The sequence below is a fragment of the Lampris incognitus genome, chromosome 20 (genome assembly GCF_029633865.1).
Source record: "Lampris incognitus isolate fLamInc1 chromosome 20, fLamInc1.hap2, whole genome shotgun sequence".
In the NCBI taxonomy this organism is placed as follows: domain Eukaryota; kingdom Metazoa; phylum Chordata; class Actinopteri; order Lampriformes; family Lampridae; genus Lampris; species Lampris incognitus.
In genome coordinates this window covers 23,000,429-23,017,309 of record NC_079230.1, presented here as the reverse complement: position 1 = coordinate 23,017,309, position 16,881 = coordinate 23,000,429, and the positions used below count along the sequence as shown (strand labels likewise).

Here is a 16,881-nt window from a genome sequence, read left to right as displayed (position 1 = left end):
GGTGTGTGTCCCCCTGCCTTCCACCCAATGCATGCTGGGATATGCACCCGCCCACCAACACAACCCTGAACAACTGGACTAAGTGGGTGAATAGAAAGAAAGACCGGGGGGATTTCGTACTGATCTATAAAGGGAATATCCTATACCGTCTAAAGACATCTTTCAAGCCTTGGTTGAAACACAAAGCTCTTTTTCTTTTCTCGTCAATATCTTCACTAAGTCTCCCGGCTGAAATGTCTGCCTTTTGATGTCTGAACTCCCCCCGCACATTGGCTAATGTCCAGTGATCCGACATCCAGCCAATTTAATTTGCTCAATACACAACAACAACAACCAATTCAATCAAGGGCAATGATAACAAAACACGAGTGATGTGACTGGGCTTCATTTGGACCCGTTGCATAAGAATTATTGATTCCCATCAGTTGGCTTGTCATTGTTTTAGTGTAATAAGCCCTCATTTGAACTGGCTTCCTGAGGCCACAGCAGTGTCACTTTCAATCACTGTTCTGTTCTCTCAATGGATTTTTAAAACAAAACAAAATGGCGTGCCCTGTGCCTCTATCTTGCTGTGGCTGCTCTTGAGGTGTCCCTGAGCTTCCAGGTGGGGCAAACAACAGCTCCAATTTCCATCAGGTGACTCCAGGATTTGTCTCGCAACACTGGCTTTTCATCGCCTCTTCAACTAATAAGCTTTATACTAATGCTTTAGCATACCGTATGTTCTGCCACCATAACTGAAAATGCAGGTCCCTTCAACCCCTTGTGTTAATGAATAGTTATTTTATCCATCTGGGCCATGGATTCAGATTACATAACATTAACTGTCATCTTTTGGTTGGATGGGTGGAGACACTCCATATAACACTGTTGAAATTTTTGACATGGTAGGATGAACACTGGTGCATGCAGCAGCAAACACGTTCCTACTCAAACAGGAAACAGGATTTAAATATGATGCTGATTCTTCTGTTAGATGGATCTACCAATTCTTTTTTTTTTCTTTTTGGCATTTTTTACCTTTATTAGACAAGCGACAGTGAAGACGCAGACAGGAAATGGGTGGTGGTGGTGGTGGTGGTGGGGGGGGGGTGACATGCAACAAAGGTTGCCGGCTGCAACCATGTGGCATGCACTCTTTGGCTGCAGGGGCACCCCATCATCGATCAATTCTACAATCGTTACGTTTTTACAAGGGTAGGAACTGTTTACTGCTGAGCTGAAAGCACACAAGCGAAATGGCTGCTACACCTTCGAGGTTCCCAATCTTTTTAGGGAATCGCTTTTTAGAACTTTTTCCATGACTAATGCTTTTGTGTGTGTGTGTGTGTGTGTGTGTGTGTGTGTGTGTGTGTGTGTATATATATATATATATATATATATATATTCCCTTCCATTATCTAAGCCGCTTATCGGAAGTCGGATCGTGGGATGCTGGAGCCTATCCCATATGGTGGAAGCCTCAACAGTTTCTACATGTACTGCTTCCCATTTCCGTGACTGGAAAATAAGTCTGTAAATTTCCAGGGTTTCCAAGATGAATGGGAAGCCTGAGGTTTTTTATAGTTCTCACTGCCAGAGGGAGAGACAAATAATCTGATTTTACCTGTCAGTCCAGGTATCCAATTCTTAGATGACAGATTTCAATAGAAACATTATAATCAGTAGGGTTTGGAGATATTAACAGCTTTAAATATCACAATATCTCCCCCCCCCTCTTCCCCCCCATTGTACCAGGCCAATTACCCCACTCTTTTGAGCTGTCCCGGTTGCTGCTCCACCCCTTCAGCCGATCCGGGGAGGGCTGCAGACTACCACGTCTCCTCTGACACATGTGGAGTCGCCAGCCGCTTCTTTTCACCTGACAGTGAGGAATTTTGCCAGGGGGACGTAGCATGTGGGAGAATCACGCTATTCACCCCTAGTTCCCCCTCCCCGCTGAACAGGCGCCCTGACTGACCAGAGGAGGCGCTAGTGCAGTGACTAGGACGCATACCCACATCCGGCTTCCCTCCTACAGACACGGCCGATTGTGTCTGTAGAGACACCTGACCAAGCCGGAGGGGTAACATGGGGATTCGAACCAAAGCTCCCTGTGTAGGTAGGCAATGGAATAGACCACTACGCTACGCCCCTGGATGCCCAATATCACAATATGTTTGACTGAATACCTTGATATCAATTATGTGACAATATTTTGGTGATGAATTTTGGTGCTTGCATAAGATATTTCCATATGAGAATATTTTGATTGTTTTGTTTCATACTGTAAATACTGTAAATGCAATCGTATCTACAGTATCTCCTACTGTAGGTACTATTGCATTTTCCTGTTCTAACCTGAAGAAAACAGGGATGTGCTCTGTGTACGTCCTTCAAGGTCGATAAATTCCCTCAAATAAACCATTCAGTGCTGACAGTGGGATGATTTAATTCAACACAGACCATATCCAGTCTGGTGTCATGATATCAGATATATTGCCCAGCTATAATGATCAGTACTGAGTCTGTGGTGGGGCAACAGTGTCTCAACTGGGGGGACAGACTGAGCTCTTGTTTTTTTTACTCACAACACAAAACTAAACATCACTGCAACACCAAACGGGAGCTAAGCTCTTGGCATAATAACGCTTACCGGCCTAGTCCCTCTTCTCCACGGTTAAAACAGGCAGATGAAGAGGTGACGTGACGTTGGACATCTAGATGCCAAAATGTCGCTGCCTCTCTTCTGCTCAGTTTTGGTCCGGTGTCAGCCGGGCTTCGCTGTCCAGCTCCACGTTGGACCGCTGCTGCAGAAAGAAAAATAAAAGACACCGATAAACATTTAAACATACCAGACTTAAGAAACGGAACGATATGTATTCATCTTTCCTAAAGTGATGGATTTGTATTAAGAGCTGGAGCTGAGTGCATGGGATTTGAATATGTGAATTACCTTTTTGCAAGCTTGCTTTTGCCGAATGAATACTAAATTATTAAGCTAATTTTCTCATGCTGAGGTTGCACGGGTTATCTTCTGTAATCATCAAAATCTGGAGATATTACCTTCGAAAGCTGGTAGATCTGAATCTGCTGATGAAATAAATGTACAAGCCTGTTAAGGTTATTTTGTTGGCACATTCGAGACTGCGGCATAGTCACGTTGCTTCAGTTATCTTTATCAAACTTCAGTTTCAAGTACAATACATGGCACATAGAAATATGCTGCTTAATTTTCACTTAACACAACTCCTAATAAAATGGAGGAAAAAAAATAATGAGATTTTACTGGGTTTGTACCAAGTATTTAGAAACAAGTCAAATTTGTGCTTGGAGCCATCTGTACTGTCACATCTTTAAGAGTCTCTCGCTATTCTTCCCTGAATACAAAGAAAGCGGCAGGTTCAATATGAGTCACGTGACGTTCCTCTTCATTGCTGAAGGCACAGGTGTTTTTTTTTGTTAATCTCCTCCTGTCTTTTCCCTCTTCATCGTTTAATCGGGGAAATCCTGAAGGACTGTCACTGTGTCATCTACAGTAATGAACCAAGAGTACAAAAATAAAGGCCGCATCCTCTGGCTTCTGAATACAGCAGTGAAATGTGGACGTGTCCATGTTTGGTTTGGGTATTCCTGATGATCTGAGTTCAGAGAGTTGCTCTGGCTGCCGCCCTGCCAAATGAAAAGAAGAAGCTGTCAGTCACTGCTTACATCGCTGTCGACCTTCGACTCCGGGGGGAGGGGGGGATTCCTGGTTAATCTGACATATCTGACTAACTCGGATACCCTCGAGTCTGAGTCCTGGTACACCCCAGCTCTTCTCCGTTCATTCCAGCTGTCTGTAGCACATACGTCCTCACAAACAGAGGTCCCGTCTCGATCAGAACACAGACCAGATCCGGAGCAGATGTTGGAAACGGTCCCAAAACAACAACCAACGTCGCTGAGCCCGGTGCCAGTTAACTCCAGAGGCAGATGTTGCTCATGGCCTGGCAGGTGGAGGTGGTCTCCGCAGGGGAGAGGTAGAGCTTACCGCTGGGGCAGACACAGACCTCGTATGTGGCCTGTTTTTGGGAGGCCTGGCCCGAGGATGCTGTGTAGACACCAAGAGGAAGGCTTCCCATACGAATGGTGCTGGCATCTAAAAGTATCTGAGAAGAAAAACAGTAGTCATGTCAAGTGTTATTTACCCAAAAAACAGTTAGAGGACTGAGGTGATGTCATGGACACTCGGATCAAATAAAGGGAAACGACCACGACTTTCAACATTAACTCTCTTCATACATGGTAAAAGGATAACAGCCATAATACTGAGCAGTCTTCTGAGTGTCTCTGTACTTGGCCAATTACCCCACTCTTCTGAGCCGTCCCGGTCGCTGCTCCACCCCCTCTGCCAATCCAGGGAAGGCTGCAGACTACCACATGCCTCCTACGATACATGTGGAGTCGCCAGCCGCTTCTTTTCACCTGACAGTGAGGAGTTTCGACAGGGGGACGTAGCACGTGGAAGGATCACGCTATTCCCCCCAGTTCCCCCTCCCCCCTGAACAGGCGCCCCGACCAACCAGAGGAGGCGCTAGTGCGGTGACCAGGACACATACCCACATCCGGCTTCCCACCCGCAGACAGCCAATTGTGCCTGTAGGGATGCCCGACTAAGCCGGAGGCAACATGGGGATTTGAACCGGAGATCCCCATGTTGGTAGGCAATGGAATAGACTGCCACACCACCCGGACACCCCTTCGAAGCCTTAAGGCAGGAACATTGCGCCATTAAGCCACCTCGTCGTTCTGTGAAAAAGGTACGAAGATGGAATGGGGGAGGTCATTGTTCTGGTGTTAAGCCAGCAGCGAAGGTGGTCAAAAAGCCAAATCGACGTCTGTGTAACAGGGAGAGGTGACGCAGTTGTGTTACACATGACGCCTCTGCTTCCAGAATGCTGGCATGCTATGTAAGATCACACACTGGGATGGCATTGTGCTGCCTTTATTTGGTTCAGTGTAAAAAAAAAACAAAGCTGGCGTAAAAACGAGTCTTCATTACACCTTTATTGTGGGGTCTCTGTCTGAAAATGTGAAATGTGAAAACTACAACCTTCTCTGGTATAGACTACATTGAATAATTGTATAAGAAAATGTGAATAACAAATGAAATCAGTGATTCGGCCAGACGCTTTGAAGTACAAGCTTTGAGGTGCTGTGTGTAATATTTTGTCTTTTCTGAAGTATAATATGATTGGTTAATATTAGCAGGGGTTAATAAATGATATTGATTGAAACAAAGTAAAAGACTCAAAGTAAATGACCTGACTTCCCAGATTTCTACATTCAAAACCACAGGAGTCATGTTGGCTGAGTTCTTTTATTTGTTTGACACTTCGACCCACCAAAATATCTGGCCTGCATGTGCAGTCCTCAGTAAGTATGCTGCAATCACAGCAAATGACATCCGCTGAGACCATCCGACCATGGCTGATATCGGCAAATGTGCTGTGTATCCACTGCCTTTCTATTTGAATTTGTTTATCTTGCTTGCTCTGATTTGCTGTTGTTATTCACTTTGCTGAATGCCAGAATAGTGCTGGGCAATACAGAAAATATGATCACATCGTATTTTACATGATATATTACAATATACAGCGTCTGGGTGGCGTGGCAGTCTATTCCGTTGCCTACCAACACAGCTATCGCCGGTTCGAATCCACGTGTTAGAGTGGGGTAATTAGCCAAGTACAACTTGGAAGAGAAAGGGGAAAAAAGCCCCCCCCCCCAAAAAAAAAACAACAACAAAATACATACGCAAAACTACCATGTTTAAGAATCCAGCTGAGGTACATGTTCAGCAATGTAAAGGATATTATCAAACCAAACACCGAAACTAGTTTTCAGGTAATAGGATGACTGATAGGGCTGCACCATATATTGTTTCAGCATCGTCATCGTGATGTACGCATGTGCAATAGCGACATCAGAGGACGTGCGATGTGAAATAAGGCAAATTAACTCAAAAACCTCATGCCACAACGTTTTGCTGCTCGATACAAAAGGAAATGTCAACGGTTCTCATTTTCCATGATTAATCTACAAGAGAAGTCTGTCCGATATACCATTATTTACTCTGATTTAATGCTTGGAACTTTTTCATTTCTCACTCAGTTTGGACAAAAGACACATCGACGTGTTCCTCTGCTTTTCAGCTAGTGATGCACGGATCACAGTTATAGCCGCGGTTAATCCACGGACCGGCCAGGCTGAGTCATAGAAATGAACATTCTGATTAATAGCAGATGGGTTGTGGGTGGGTGAACATAATCAATGAGGAAAATATTAGTTACATTCTCTAAAATGTGGACATATTTTAAGCTTAATTTTTCATCAGGCACAAATTAGTAGACTAGACTCTCACTGTGCCAACTGCGGCATTTGTCTTAAGCAGCAATGGAGGCAAAAAAGGTCTGAGAGAAAAAAAAAGTTCAAAAAACAAAAAAAGGAGGGGCTGGGGTGTTCGGATAGTGTAGTGGTCTATTCCGTTGCCTACCAACACGGGGATCGCCAGTTCGAGTCCCCGTGTTACCTCCGGCTTGGTCGGGTGTCCCTACAGACACAGTTGGTCGTGTCTGCGGTTGGGAAGCCGGGTGTGGGTATGTGTCCTGGTCACTGCACTAGCGCCTCTTCTGGTCGGTCGGCAGGGGGGTGGAAGAACTGGGCGGAATTGCATGATCCTCCCATGCGCTACGTTCCCCCGGTGAAGCTCCTCACTGGCAGGTGAAAAGAAGTGGCTGGCGACTCCACATGTATCGGAGGAGGCATGTGGTAGTCTACAGCCCTCCCCAGATGGGCAGAGGTGGTGGAGCAGCAACTGGGACGGCTCGGAAGAGTGGGGTAATTGGACAGGTACAATTGGGGAGAAAAAGAGGGGGAAAAAATCCCCCCCCCAAAAAATGGAAGGGGTAGAAAAGTTCCTTGTAGGAGTGATTTAGTGAAATACTTAACCATGACGAGTCTAGCGCTGGGTATGTCATATGCTACAGCTGCGAAGCGCTGTATGTATACGATGGCCACAAACATGGTGTAATATGATACCACATCATCACGCTTGCTTAAATCCCACTGAGGAATAATGGTGGTGTGTGTGATTGGGTGCAGTTCTCCAAATCGGGGAAAACAACTTGTTCGGGTGGGTGGTGGGTGGATGATTTATGTGTACATGCGGATTCGGATGACGTCAGAGCCAAACCCGTGCATGACTATTCTCGGCCATCGCTGTGCACCGTCTGTCTGGCTCCATCTTCTCTCCCCGTATAATGGTGGAAAAAATGCGCAGTTCACTTTTCCAATCCACCCCAATCATGCTAGAATGATTAATTCTTTCGAAGTAGAGCTACGTATTCAAGTTATCTGGTGAAAATTCCTGTGATTTTTTTTATATCGAAGTATATATCGCAGGAAACAAAATTGCAATGTGAGTTTTCCCAGTATCGTGCAGCCCTAATGGATGAGAATACTGAATTATTGTCAAACCCTAGATCCAAGCCAGGATTAAACAGAATTGGCTATTGAATATTAAATCCTGGTTCTCGTACAACTTCCTCAAACTTAATAGCGATAAAACTGATGTCTCCTCATAGCTATTAAATCTACTTTGGCTAAACCTGATCATTTTTTCTGACTATTGACAATTCTATAGTTCCTACTTCCCCTCAGGTTAAGAGTCTGGGTGTCATCTTGGACAGCACATTATCTTTTGAAGCACACATCAATGATGTTACTCAGTCTGCATACTTCCACCTACGCAATATTAATCGTCTTTGCCCATTGCTTACACCTAACAGCACCGCCATTCTCATTCACACTCTGGTTACATCCCGTATTGACCAAAGATGATAGGAGTCAATCCCGTATCGACTCCTATCCTCTTTGGTCTTCCACTCAAATGTCTTCATAAACTTCACTTGGTCCAGAATTCAGCTGCCTGTGCCATTACCAGAACTCCTTCCATAGATCGTATCGCTCCCATTCTTCAGCAACTTGTTAAATATCGTATCGACTTCAAGATTCTGCTTCTCACCTCTAAGGCCCTTCATAATGTAGCACCTTCATCTTTCTAAACTCCATCACATCCACACACCCTCCCATACTATCAGATCCTCTTCTGCCATCCAACTCACTATACCATCTGCTCACTTGACTACTATGGGGTCTAGAGCCTTCAATCGTTCTGCCCCCCCCACCCCTACCTCCGCCTCTGGAACTCTCTCCCACAAGAGATTTGCAATATTGACTCTCTTACCACCTTCAAATCCCATCTCAAAACACACCTATTCAAACTGGCTTATTCGGTCTGATCCCAACTTTAATGGTTACACCCACATTAAGTCTGCACAGATGATTATTTTATACCTATCTGTTGTATTAACTTATTATTGCACAGCCCTGCTTTGTTTGATTTTACGATGTCTGATACAGTGTTGTCTGTACAACAGTCGGCTTGTTTTTAACAATGTTTTGTCCTTGAGTGCTCTGATAGACGCCCATAAATAAAATGTATTATCATTATTGCACAGAACACCTTTAACAAGTTAGGCTGAGTAATGAGAGCAGAGAGCTTTTCTTCTCCTCGTGGATACAGATTAAGGCCTTTTCAGGAAGTGTGCATCCTCCTCACCTCTCTCTCCGTGGACTGGAGCCACAGGTCCTTTCGACCGTCCACCTTCAGTGCCCCGTAAGCCGCTGTCACTTGAACCCCTCTTGGAGCTTCCATGGTCAGTGTCCGTGTTGGAGATTCCAGCCTGGCAAAACAAAACAAAACAAAAAAAGGACCAAGATTTAACTCAAGGACACACGGTTTTAGTGTGTTCATGGTTTAAGGATGTTGGTGTGATTTTTTTTTCTGTAGGATTTTTCCCCCTTTTTCTCCCCGATTGTACTTGGCCAATTACCCCACTCTTCTGAGCCGTTCCGGTCACTGCTCCACCCCCTCTGCCGATCCGGGAGGGCTGCAGACTACCACATGCCTCCCCCGATACATGTGGCGTTGCCAGCCACTTCTTTTCACCTGACAGTGAAGAGTTTCACCAGGGGGATGTAGCGTGTGGAAGGATCATGCTATTCCCCCCAGTTTCCCCTCCCCCCTGAACAGGCATCCTGGCCAACCAGAGGAGGGGCTAGCGCAGTGACCAGGACACACACCCACATCTGGCTTCCCACCCACAGACATGGCCAATTGTGTCTATAGGGACCCCCGACCGAGCCGGAGGTAACACAGGGATTCGAACAGGCAATCCCCGTGTTGGTCGGCAACGGAATAGACTGCCACGCCACCCGTACGCCCCTCGCAACATCATTTAACAGGAAATGGGGCTGGACGGTATTGGAGAAGAAGGTATTTTCATTTTGTGCCATATCAAAGCAAAAACAGGAGATACATAATTTCACCAGATATAAACAGCTTTTAACTTCAGTCGCTCCTTTTGGAAAGAATTTATCGCTCTGTTAATGATTCGGGTGATTTTGGAGGGAAATAACGCAGTTGTTCAACAGTCTGGTTGACTCAACATGAAACCATATAAAACTCACCCAGCAGTCCAGGCTACAACATGATCAGCACAGTATTTATTATGCCTTCTGCTTGCCATTACAGAAGAGGGCTTGTCTGTGAATGAGTGAAAGTAGGGAAGGATTCAGGAGATAACAGGAGGCTTCATATCCCTGTCCTCCAACTTGGAATATTACACTTAAAGCTGCAATATCGGGGACGTCCGTGTAGCGTAGCAGTCTATTCTGTTGCAGACAGACACAATTGGCCGTGTCTGCAGGTGGGAAGCCAGATGTGGGTATGTATCCTGATCGCTGCACTAGCGCCTCCTCTGGTCGGTCAGGGCGCCTGCTCGGGGTGGGGGGGGGGCTGGGGGGAATAGCGTAGTCATCCCACTGCTACATCCCCCTGGTAAAACTCCTCACTGTCAGGTAGTTGGCGATGCCACATGTATCGGAGGAGGCATGAGGGGGTGGAGCAGTGACCAGGATGGCTCGTAAGAGTGGGGTCATTGGCCAAGTACAATAGGGGAGAAAAAAGGGGGGGGGAAATCCAAAAAAATTAAAAAGCTGCAATATCACTTATGGGAATTAACATGAAAAAATAGAGCATTTGGCATTTCATTGCAAAAACAATCCTCCTCCACTGCAAACCTCCTTTTAATGACCTTGCTAGTTTTCATTTTCTGTCAAACAGTAACAAGTTGAAGCGTAATGTGAGTGATGGGCCCAATTTGCCTCACATTGCATGCCTTGCAATGTGACTATTGCACATGCATACGTCGCGATGCTGACTCTGAAATATTGCATTGTCCAGCCTCGATGGGACATCATCATCATAAAACCAGGTTGTTTCAGGATGATCTCTTCATTTTGTACTGGATTTGTCTGTATCAATACCCTGTGAAAGGTGTGCTGATATCAACAGTTTGGCATGAAATCCGAGGGGTGGGGTGGGGGGGACTCCATCACCTGTGGAGTAGCTGGCTTGTTGTCACTGTTCATGCTGGTTGCAGCTTCATGCTTCCGATCATTTCCCTCCAGTTTGGTTCCTACACAAACAACCCACACTTGTATTGGCTGATATTGACCTTCAGCAACACAGAGGCTAATGCAATTATGTGTTTTCCTGCCGTGAAATATTTGTTTACACGAGGAAGATGAGAGTGAGACCCAATGAATGTGGACTTCTTTTTTTCCAGAACTCATAACCGTTTCAAATTGTTTCTTTCAAACCATTTCGCCCAAATATGTTTTCAATGAATTTTAAACGGCCGAGTTTAAGAAGCTGTTTTGAAATCGCTTAAATCTTCATACCCGCAGAAAGTGACAACACATTTTGGATTATATGGTGTTGGAAGAAGAGGGAAAAAAAAACAACAACAACAAATGAATTCCATCTGCATTTCCGTAAAGCCTCTTTGACTTTAAACCAGCTTTCACAACATACATTCGGGGAGGATTTGTGAAATGTGCCCAAGACCTCGGATTGTGTGTGCTCCATACCCATACAAATAAGGGATGAGACACAAGGTGGCACCTAGTTTATTACCCTTCACACAACGCCTCAAGCCAACGGCTGATCAAATTGAAACTCAGGCAGCATATAAAGATTTTTTTTTTAAATTGAGTTGCGTTATCCTTTAAATTTCACACCAACTTTGCATAAACAGCTGAATTCTCCTGCCGTCCAACTTCAGTGACAATGAACGCATTCACACACCCATAACCAGGAAGCAGACACATTGAAGTAATCTGTCCAAACCCCCCATCTGAACCGATCCATTCTGCCTGACACAGTTAATTCCAATAGAAAACCTCATCATGGCGTCCGGGTAGTGTAACAGTCTATTCCGTTGCCTAACAATGCGGGGATCGCCGGTTCGAATCCCTGTCTTACCTCCGGCTAGGTCGGGTGTCCCTACAGACACAATTGGCCGTGTCTGCGGGTGGGAAGCCGGACGTGGGTATGTATCCTGGTCGCTGCACTAGTGCCGCCTCTGGTCGGTTGGGGCACCTGTTAAGGAGGGGGGGGGCTGGAGGTGGGGGGGGTAGCGTGATCCTCCCACGCTTTACGTCCCCCTGGCGAAACTCCTCACTGTCAGGTGAAAAGAAGCGGATGGCGACTCCACATGTATCGGAGGAGGCATGTGGTAGTCTGCAGCCCTCCCCCGAATTGGCAGAGGGGGTGGAGCAGTGACCGGGATGGCTGAGAAGAGTGGGGTAATTGGCAGGATACAATCGGGGGAGAAAAAGGGGGGAGATTAAAAAAAAAAGAAAAGGAAACCTCATCATAGGCTGAATTGAGGAAGTGTAATGGTTAAATCGGGGGGCGGGGCATCCAATACAGACGGGACACGGAGTTTAATTAAGTTCATAAACTTGGAAGTTTATTTTATACTTCAGTTACTTATAAGGAACTACTCTTATAGGCTGCTCACCACTAACGTCAGGAACCGACCGCTCAAGAGGCTCGCTTGTTCCCGTCTCCCCCTTCCGCCGTTCGTTCTTCTTCTTCTTGTTTCTCGTCCTAATCGTTGTTTCAAAATAAAAGTCACTGCACATTTTTAGTGCTACAGAAGGAAAGATCCTCTACATGTCACCGAGGTCGGAAGTCATCACCAGCGCCGCAAAACTCCAACGTGGGTATGACTACGATGTCTTGTGAGGAGTTAATGAGTGATGTTCTCGTTCCCTTCAAAGGCCTTCCATCATCGCCCAATCTACTCGCGGTCTCTGCAGCTCTGCCAGGAGATATAAGACCATAACGGCGTGCTTCAAGCATTTCCAAGCACTGCTGTTTCAGCCTCAGCCCAGGATCAAACACCAAGCAATCCCTGATAAACCGTCTCCGACATTATGACTGCCGGCGATCCCGTTCGTATCCGTGTTGTACAGAGAGATTACGGCTCAGTATCCGACGCGCCCATTTCAGTTGACCTTTGGCGACATGACGGGCAGAGCGGCGGCGCGGGGAGTGACATTGAAGCCGTGGTGGTATGATACGGTCGATTATTGAGTGGACAAGATTCGGTCCAGTCATAATCTCTCAATGACCCCCCTCCCCCCGCATGTCAAATCAGAGTATTTCAGATGAGGGCAGTCGGAGAAAGGCATCCGTTCGTTTCATTTGAGTCGAGCGCTGAGGATTACTACACACCCTGTGTGCCGTATCCCCGAGTGTTTATTCACAACGAACCCCAATTCAGACACACAAGCGTTTGTATTCATCTGTGTTCGGTCTAGTTGACACGTTCTCCGGTATCTCCTTACGCGTTACAGATAATTTATTATTACTGATTCGATTAAGCTAGAAGAGCATCGCAACATTAAAGTATGCAGTTCTATGCAGGAATTTGCAAATGCTGAACGGCGCGCATCCCTTTTCTGTTTCTGTTTGCAGACCCAGGAAGTGAACCGTCCCCCTTTCTCATTAAATCATATTGATCAATAAGTCACGGCAAAGACAATAATATAAAACTGCCATTTTGCACTCAGCACCCCGCCTTCTACCACATGGATGAAACACATGCACGCACACATGCGCACACACGTACACACACACACCCACACACACTAAGGAGTGCTAGCTGTCAGCTGCTGTTGTGGTAAATGGAGATGCCTGATGTCCCATTATGAAAGCATTTGTCAGGCTTAATACAGGATTTGATGTCTGATCCCGTGCATCTGAAATACAGGAGGATATTTTTCATTGCCATCCTCGGCATGTACCTTTTTTTTTGTCCTTGGTAAAAACGATGCCATTACGGGACAATTCTTAAAAAAGGAAAGGCACTTAATAACGCCAGTACTTAATAACATTATACCGTCATCCCTTCTGCCTGCGGAATTAGGCTTCGTACTTCCGGTCTAACACCTCCATTTACAGCTGATATTATCATGCATCTGTACTGAGACATGTCATCTGGATAATGGACAAATCCAAGGTGGGTAAAAAGCTCATTACCTTCAAGGTAACGACTATTATATCAATAGAAAAACATCTGGATGAGAAGATCTGGTCATGTACTATTGACGTTGATTACCTTCAAGATAATGAGTATTCTATTAATAGAAAAACATCTGGATGAGAAGATCTCTGGTCATATACTATTGATGTTAATTACCCTCAAGGTAACGAGTATTCTATTAATAGAAAAACATCTGATGAGAAGATCTGGTCATGTACTATTGATGTTAATTACCCTCAAGGTAACGAGTATTCTATTAATAGAAAAACATCTGGATGAGAAGATCTGGCCATGTACTACTGACAGTGAGTAATCTGAGTCAATAGATGTTGTTGAGTACTTTGATACACTTTTTCCTATCCAGTTTAGAAGGCCACCTTTCTCCATGATACAAAATTGTTTTAATCCACCATGATGGATGAATATCTTAATATACTAGTCCCCTTTTCTGTTTTTTAGAGGTCAGCTAGCCCAAGAAGAAGGATCTGCTGGCTCCTCTCCAGACAGCTGTGTGTCCAAGGATGCTGATATGGACTAAATTTCCCCTTCGAATGAATAAATTTACACTGCAGTCTCCCCCTCTCCCTCTCTCTCTCTCTCTCTCTCTCTCTCTCGCTCTACTACATATAATGTCTTTTTCTACTGTTCTGTGTCCATAGCTGTGTTACCAGAATGCCAGATTTGATTTATATTGGGTTAGTAGACTTTAGGGCTTTATCCAAATTTGGAGTAAACACACACATTCAGATGCCTACACGCACACAGGGTAAAGACAGCTGAGGGGGAAATGGCTTATACCGTATTATGAGAACATTTCTCACGGCTTTATAAGTGAGTTTATATTTGATCCTGTGTATTTTAAATACATATTAAAATGATACCTTTCATAGTAATCTTAATTTCCTTTTTAAATCACAGTAGTTAACAAGTTTAAGACAAGGGGTTGGAGGAGCCATTCTCCATGCTAGATTTATCAGCTGATCTGTATTTAATTTGATTTTAATCACCATAATCTACGGATACGCATATGCAATGACCGGCCAGACATTCAGGGGCCCGACGGGACCCTTTGGTCCAGACAAAGTTTCACTGAAGAGCTCAGATTCATATGTCATGGATTCATCCAGTGAGCCTTTTTCATTTCTGATGCCCTCATAATAGAAAGTGGTTTTACTTATCAAAACCACAAAGTGTGTTTTGGACCGAACGGGTCATCGGGGTCACCAGACAGACTTTTCGTGCAGCGTTCGAGATGAAGATGATTTGAGTGTGAGTGAATTCACTTCAATATGTGAAGCGATCAGAGAGGTCGTTTCTGTGAGATGAAATGCATATTACAATATATTTGAAAACAATGTGTGACTTTGATAAGAAAAGACTTCCCTGCCAACTTGGAGCCTGAGCTGGATGGTGCCCTTGTAAACCATTTCCCACCAGAAGCAGTCCGGTTCGGCCATTTTTCTTTAGCACTTGTGTTTACACCGAGTCTGACTTTGCAGCACACACATCCGCGAACAGAGCCGTAAAGACATGTGGAGGACACCTCCATCTTTACAATGGGTACATTGTGTTATTCACAAAATACACAATTGTAAGTTGTTGTTTTTTTTTTACCCCCCCCTTTTCTTTTTTTTTCTCCCATTGTACTTGGCCAATTACCCCACTCTTCTGAGCCATCCTGATCACTGCTCCATCCCCTCTGCCGATCTGGGGAGGGCTGCAGACTACCACATGCCTCCTCTGACACATGTGGAGTTGCCAGCTGCTTCTTTTCACCTGACAGTGAGGAGTTTCACCAGGGGGTCGTAGCACGTGGGAGGATCACGCTATTCCCCCCCGAGTTCCCCCTCCCCACTGAACAGGCGCCCCGACCGACTAGAGGAAGCGCTAGTGCAGCGACCAGGACACATACCCACATCCAGCTTCCCACCTGCAGACACGGCCAATTGTGTCTGTAGGGACGGCTGACCAAGCCGGAGGTAACACGGGGATTCGAACCGGTGATCCCCGTGTTGGTAGGCAATGGAATAGACCGCTACACTACCTGGACGCCCCCTGAAAAGATCTTCTAATCCTCTAAAATTGTTAGTAATGATTTATCATGTGTTTGATAAAGTCCCTGTTTATATTCACTTTCAGTCAAATCAAATCAATTTTATTTGTATAGCCCAATATCACAAATTACAAATTTGCCTCAGTCGGCTTAACAGCAACACAACATCCTGTCCTTAGACCCTCTCATCGGATAAGGAAAAACTCCCTAAAAAAAAAAAAAGGCAGATCTGCAACAGAACCACTTGCAGTAGCCTTGTATGTGACCCCCATCTCTCTGTAACCCGCTACTCTGACATGGGGATCACATAAGCTTATCATAAGCAAATATGAGGAATTAACCAAAACGTCACTTTTTTTACCTGTTTTCAAACCGCTATCTCGTCTCTGAAGGTATGCTAAGGTCAAGGTCTCCGCAGTCCTGCCGGTGAGGGTAAAATGTTTAGCTAGCTTGAAACAAATATTTGAAGCCAATATTTCAGACCGACTGTGCTGTTGAGTTTGAAAATGGCTCAGTCTGCTGCACTTTTCCCCTGTACATTACGGTCACATACAGCAAAGCTCAAAGATGCTACCATAACCCGCCGGCTGAGAACAGACGGAAAGGGGGAAGCGGAGAAACAACTGAAAACCACATACGGCACCATTCAGACCCATAAACAGGTGTCCATCACATTATCAGAACACTTCTTCAACCCTACACAGACTCTTACCACAGATCCCAGAACAACAGCATAATTTAAGTTGGCCACCTCAATGTCTGAATTACACATACTGGACCAGTTATCAAATTACACATGATCTCTTTATAGAGCCGATAATAAATAATGTCAACGTACAAAAGTAGTAAATGTCTTATTGAAAAGACAAGTGTCTTTGAATCCCCGTGTTACCTCCGGCTTGGTCGGGCATCCCTACAGACACAATTGGCCGTGTCTGCGGGTGGGAAGCTGAATGTGGGTGTATCCTGGTCGCTGCACTAGTGCTTCCTCTGGTTGGTCAGGGCGCCTGTTCGGGGTGTAGGTGGAACTGGAGGGACTACCGTGATCCTCCCACGCACTATGTCCTCCTGGTGAAACTCCTCACTGTCAGATGAAAAGAAGTGGCTGGTGACTCCACATGTATCAGAAGAGGCATGTGGTAGTCTGCAGCCCTCCCCGGATCGGCAGAGCGAGTGGAGCAGAGACCGGGACGGCTCGGAAGAGTGGAGTAATTGGCCAAGTCCAATTGGGAAGAAAAAGGGGGGGAAATCCAAAAAGAACTAAAAAAAAGGCAGTCGTCTTCTCCTACGTACTGTTACCAGACTCTGAGATGAACTGGGTGTGTGAAAGACAACGGCGAGCTC

General features: G+C 45.4%; 1 protein-coding gene across 2 annotated transcripts in view; it reads right to left on the bottom strand.

Annotated features, from left to right (window-relative positions):
* Positions 1-3,440: 3,440 nt before the first annotated feature.
* Positions 3,441-16,881, bottom strand: part of LOC130130674 (zeta-sarcoglycan-like) — a 49,264-nt gene continuing 35,823 nt past the window's right edge. For both annotated transcript variants that reach the window (XM_056300447.1, XM_056300448.1), the window contains exons 7-8: positions 8,645-8,768; positions 3,441-4,130 (exon numbers count right to left, since the gene is read on the bottom strand). In XM_056300447.1, coding sequence (XP_056156422.1) covers positions 3,939-4,130; positions 8,645-8,768 — 316 coding nt within the window. In that variant the 3' untranslated portion in view covers positions 3,441-3,938. The remainder of the gene's footprint in view (positions 4,131-8,644; positions 8,769-16,881) is intronic.